This window comes from Neopelma chrysocephalum, unplaced genomic scaffold, assembly GCF_003984885.1.
Source record: "Neopelma chrysocephalum unplaced genomic scaffold, ASM398488v2 Primary Assembly neopelma1_71, whole genome shotgun sequence".
In the NCBI taxonomy this organism is placed as follows: domain Eukaryota; kingdom Metazoa; phylum Chordata; class Aves; order Passeriformes; family Pipridae; genus Neopelma; species Neopelma chrysocephalum.
In genome coordinates, this window is record NW_020897731.1 from 14,086,751 (window position 1) to 14,092,914 (window position 6,164).

At 39.3% G+C, this 6,164-nt stretch overlaps 1 protein-coding gene across 4 annotated transcripts in view; it reads left to right on the plus strand.

The window, feature by feature from the left end:
* Positions 1-3,820, plus strand: part of CUNH4orf19 (chromosome unknown C4orf19 homolog) — a 43,953-nt gene extending 40,133 nt beyond the window's left edge. For all 4 annotated transcript variants that reach the window (XM_027686402.1, XM_027686403.1, XM_027686404.1 and 1 more), the window contains 2 exons: positions 156-203; positions 1,282-3,820. In XM_027686402.1, coding sequence (XP_027542203.1) covers positions 172-203; positions 1,282-2,227 — 978 coding nt within the window. In that variant the 5' untranslated portion in view covers positions 156-171 and the 3' untranslated portion in view covers positions 2,228-3,820. The remainder of the gene's footprint in view (positions 1-155; positions 204-1,281) is intronic.
* Positions 3,821-6,164: the final 2,344 nt, after the last annotated feature.

Consider the following 6,164-nt stretch of genomic DNA (forward strand, 5'->3'; position numbering starts at 1 on the left):
AACTGTACCGCATCCATTCTTGCATAGACATCTTTCTTTTTAGCTAATAAAAACCTTCTAAACATGAGCATCATTTTCAATGCAATTGCTCATACATTAATTTCATAATGCTTCACTCACTCCCTCTCTCCCTTGCCTTCCCTCTCTCTTTTCAGATTAAAGAAAATCCAGATGGGGTGCAGGTGCTGCAAAATGATTCAAAGGTACAATAGAACAAGAGTTGCTTAGACTGAATAAAAGAAAAGCATGAAACCATGTGACTGTGCTCCCTCTACACCTGTTGCTTAAATTAGTCTATTTAAAAGGTTGGAGTTTTCTCAAAGTTTACAGTATCTTCAAGCATAGGTATACTGATTCCCTCCAAATGTCCTTTTTGTTTACTGTAATTATGGTCCCTTTCCATAATTCCTGTCCCACAGAGTAAATTGTGTGACATTGAAAACTCTTCTTTAGTAAAGCTTTTTCTTATTTAGGTAGCACGAACTTCCCTCAATTCAGTAGAACAAGGAGCACAGTCTTTGTCAGATCTCCCTCTCCCCTAAGCAATGAAAACGAACGTATAGTTCCTTGCTTCCATCATAGCTTTTAAATGTAGTTAGTTGTGGGAATTATTCCCATATTAAAAGTCTCCCTAGAGAGGAAGCTTCACTAGTTTGATAAAGACCACATTTCATCCCCACTTGGGGGTTACTCCTTCCCTTGGTCACTTCTGTAGAACAGGTAAGGAAGTGGGGTGGGGAAATGGTGCTACTAGAGAAAGAAGGGAGATAAAGAAAAGTGAGAGAGAGGCCCTGAAAGAGATAAGTTAAGGAAAATGTAGAGCAAGAGGAAGAAAATAAATCAGGAGGGGGAAAAAAAAAAAGAGAAAAGGACAAAAGACTTGAAGGAAGAACAGCAGCAAAAAACAGAGATATTTTAGCTACTACATGAGGACATACTAATTAACAATCCATGTGATGACTACTCATTGGCTAATGAACTCCCAAAAGAAAAAAAAATAAAGCTGGAAACAAGCAACTGCCAGCACATTCTCCAACATCCTGCTTATGTTCCTGGTGAATCTCACTACAGGGGCTAGTTATGATCAGTCCCGGGAGACAGCAGCTGACAGCACAGTTCAGCATTTCCATTTGGTTTAGCGCATTCTCAGGACCCGAGGTAAAGTTTAGTGACTCTAATTCCTCAATACCTTCAAGTTAAAAATGAAGCTTAATCTTTCTTACTAATTATATTGATTAACATCATAAGTAATATTTCCTCTACAAATTTTCCTTACTCCAGCTATATTTTTGATCCAGAAGAAGTACAATCACCTGGATGCATCCATGAAGTAGACAGCTGTAAACACAATGAACAAGGCAGCAATAAATTCAAATTCAAAGAGAACAGTGAAAATGAAGAACACAAAAACGAACTCGAGAAGAATGAGCTAAATAGGACAGAAAATAAAAATCCTATCAATAGTACAAAAGAAACTCTCCGGAATCATGGAGGCAACAATTTTCAAGAGGACAGCCTTGTGAAGTGTGCTGCAAAGCTTGATGTTGCAGTCAATGGTGGCAACTCCTGTGCTGAAGGGCACTCCACACTCAATCCCAACACAAACCTGATAAAAGAAGCCAGTGAAAAGGGAACCTGCAGCCAGTCAGAGGCTTCTTCAACCAGCAACACAGACTTTTACACCATATTAAACAGGTCTGGACAAGAACCTGACGTAGAGACAGGCAGTCAGAGGAAAGCAGCCTGCGATGTGTCTAACAGTATTGCAGACACCCAGTCTGCACAAGATAGCATGTTTCTCAAAGGAAACTCAATACTGGGGACACAAAACAATGCCATACAACTGCCAGATATTGACTACCCCCAAAATGGCAATCAAACTGGGAACTGTGTTGAAAAAGACAGCTTTTCAGTTCACTGTGCACATTCAGATCAAAACACTGGTCCTTCAGCAATAGAGAACCAGGACCTTTGTGTAACCCCACCTTTGCCTGTGAAGGAGAGCAGTACTGAACCTTTTGAAACTGACTCTGCAAATTTGAGTGAGGGCATTACTGGTGGTATCTCTGCAGTGGCTGTTACCAAAGTCACACAGGCACTCACACACCCCAACCATAAAGACATCAATGGAGAAATTGAGGAGGAAGATGCAGAAGTCGCAGCAGCTCTGGCTGCACTGGAAGCTGCAACTGCAGGGGAAGACCTGGAAGATGATGACGAGTACTAGATGAAGGTTTTATCCGAATACACTGGGTAAGATCCAGATTTTATTTCTGGGTCTATATGAACACATGTACAGCACACATGGAGAACTGTTATGAACAGCATATATAAAAGGAGTTGGGAATAAACCTCTGTCTCTTCAGAGAGGCTGTTTTATACAGCCTTTTAATTTCCACTGCCCGAGGCACAAAAATGCTCCCTTGGCTAATAGTAATACTCTTCTCTATGGAGCCAACAAGGAGGGAAAAGCATCACTTCTTCCACACAGAATATTCTGCTGTATACCCACCTCACCTGGACTCATGCAAATGTTTCCTTTGGTTTTGACCCTCATAAGGGTCTGTGCACACTGGAGGCTCCAGGTTCAGAAAACTTCCATTATTTAAAACAGAACTATTGAAGCCATGGAGTTAGAAACCACAGATTTTCATCATTAGCTCAAAAAAAAATATATAAATGAGCCAAAGTTCTATGATCTACTGAAGTGTGAAATCAAGAAGGCAGCTTTGCTTGGACTTCACTGTGGCTATGGTTCCATTATTGATTAAGTCTAAGCCTGTGCATGTGCAGCAGGCATTAGGATGATAACCTAATCTCTCCCCTTACACCTCCCCTCAACTTCATGTTGCTGCTTCAGTTCCTTAAAACTGCAGAAGTCTAGCCAAATCCAAGAGAATAGGTAACTTTCTGTTGGTTTAATGAGCTGAAACAGCTCACGTAAGAATTGTACACACACTATCAGAGGTGCTGGAGAGGGATGAAAATTCAGTCCCTACCAGTTTGGATAGATTAAAACTGTAGTAGAACTACAGCCTGAAACCTCTCAACTCCACTAAATCTTCCAGGCACACATCAGTTGTCTTAGCAATACAGTTTTCAAACAGTTTATGTCTCAAACATCCCCAGCAAGATGTGTTTTGTTTATGTACAAACGACAAGAGCCAATGTGGACCCCTCTGTGGCTCTGCTGTAGTCCTTAAACTTACAGCAGAAAAAAGGATCAAGCTTCCAAGTTGAATTAAGCATACGCCCTGAAAACAGCTGCATTCCTGGAGGGGCTGCAGTTCTTGTGGGGAAAAAAGGAGGTAGAGACAAATTTGGTGCTGCCAATTCAGCAAAAATATGGTTGAAATAGAAAGTGCTTGACATTTTATACTGAAATGTTATGGTTATCAAGTTTCTGTTATAAACTCCAAATAAATTTTTTAATCATATAAAAATAATTTGGTGGGTTTTGTACTTTATGCATTTTCTGAATACAAAAATTACATTAAAGAAGTACTATAAGATATAGCCCTCACTAGATACAAAAAAAGCACCAACTACGTATCTGACTACAGTATATGCTGAATCCTAGTCTAACCATTAACTTATATAAGGATTAGAATATTAGGAGGTGGGTTTTCAGTAATGTGTAGATATTTAAATATTTTCATTTAAATACAAATTCTGTTTTAAAGTGCAAGACTAAGTCAGTATTTCAATTTCTCAAAACATTAACGATAACCCTAGGAGCAATTAAAACAACCTAAAGTCTCAGCTTCAAGAGAACTATATTCAGCTACAGACAAGAGTCACGATATTGTATCTGTAAAATAAAAAAGCTTTATATGTTTTTAAAGTACTGTAGTACTGTTGATTTCTCTACCACTTTGCTAATTTAATAGGTCCTTCTAAGCATTTTCATAAATGCATACAAGTTTTATGTATACATTTGTCTTTCAAAGATTACTACAATACCAAATGCCAGTGAACTACTGGCACATTGTGTATTACTAGTTATGATTATGACAGGACATCTCGTACAGGGCCCTGAGGGTATCCCCAGGCCTAACTGTCCCTGCCCACCAACCCAGGGCTCTCCCTGCCCTGCCCAGCATTCCACGTCAGCCCCCATGGGGGTCAGACTCTGACCCAGCTCCCCGTAGCCCTGCCCAGCCTGGCCCCAGGCCCTGCCAGAGATGTCTGGGATGGGGTTGCCCTGCTGCCTGCAGCTGCCCCACACCCTGGCTGGGATGGCAGGACAGACTCTGGCTATGGCATCCAGGTCTGCTGTCCCTGGGGAGCCTCCACTGCTCCCCACATCCCAGCACCAAGGAGCCACCAGCCCCTGCTGCAGCATGACACAAACCACAAAAAAAAATTACATAAAAAAAAGTTAAAGAAAGAAATACAACGAACACCCACAAAACTTATCCAATCTTTCAATATCCACTCAATCAAATTTTTCTAACCTGAGCTCCAACCTGAACTTCAAATGCAAATCACAGCAAGTTTCTCACCTTGCTCCTCAGGATTAAAACATATTAGAGGAGAGCCCCTGGCCAGAGATCCAGCCCAGACAATCCAAACCAGGCAACCCTTCTATGGGTACCTGCCTGCAATCATGGGCCACCAGGCTGAAACCCTCTGCAAGAGAGCAGCTGAGCCACAGACATCACAATCCTTGCAGCCCAAGTTCTCATTGTCATAAACGTATGAGGCAAAACCCAGTGTAGAACAAGTATATTTGCTGCATTGGAAATAACTGGTCAATGCTTCTCTTAAAAAAAAAAGAAAAAAAAAATTAGGCATATGCATACCTCAAACCTGCATCACATGGAAAGCTTCCACAAAACAAACCTATGAGGTAACACCAACACTCAGACTTCTCTTATCTGCTATCTAAAAAAGCCTAGTGCAGTTTTTAAAGTAGAAAAAAAAAATATATGGATTTTATACTTATGTGTTTATATCCTTTCAATTCTATCATGTCACAGCAGTGTCAGGAGCTCCTAGTCATTTTTTCAGACTGCAGGATAATTTTCACAATAAATGTGAAAGAATCAATTATTTCAGAAATAAATTTTTAAATGCCAGACACAATTTCCTGCATAAAAATAAGATTTTAAGTAATTATATGAGAACCAAATCTCACTCAATTCCATCAGATATAGATGCAAAGAAAAACAAACACTGCCAGCTTAGAGAATCCATTTTGCTCAGGCAGTTGTGAGAGTAAAATTTAGTATCTTGAGAAAACAGAGGAAGTTACAGGGAAAAAAATGACTAGAAGCAAGAGTAAACTGTATTTTAAGACTTCCCTCAAAAACTACACAGCTTTGTAAGACATCCAAACACTAACTTCAGTTACCAACCAATTATGTTTCTTATATTCAGAGTGTTCACTTATGAAGAAGAGCTTAAATGTTTCAGTCTTCCTTTGATACAAAAGGAATTCATGAGCGAGCTGATTGGCCAGTATCTATTTTTAATGTTTCTATACTTGATGTAATTCTACATGGGTGAGCGTGAAGACATATGTAGCAATAAAGAACAGGCAATAGGATGGGAAACTAGTATGAGATCTGGTATTTCTATGAGATTTTGCACCTTGGAAGCCCATGTTTTACTTGTTATTCTCCAAAGCTCGTAACACAGCTTAAAGGGAATTTGTAATCTTTCGTATATAAGCAAAGAGACATTGAGTAAGATTAAGTTTAGCACCTTCTCATTTAGTGGGAGGTCAACCCTGGATTATCAAAAAAAGTTTCACATCACTGCAGAAATGCCACATATGACAACAGGAGTGAAAGACAGACCAATCCACCCAACTCAAGGAAGTTATTTCCTATGGAAAACATAGCAAGAGAAGAACCAAAAATTTGACACTGCAGTATTCTTCAGTTCAGCAAACAAAATTCTAACAAGAAAGCAGGGATTTGGAAATAGATACATTCCACAAAGATTTTTTTTCCTTCCTTTTTAAAGAACAAAGGCAATTGGCTGGGCAAGCGTTGCCATGGCAACTTCCATTAAAAATTAAAATCCAGAAACAGAAAGTCTGTTATTTTCTAAAAGATACTTCAGATTTTATTAAGTAAAATACCATTTTTTTAATCATCGTTTGAAGGGTGAAACAAGAAACATTGATTTAGAAATAAAAAAAAGTTAATCTTGAC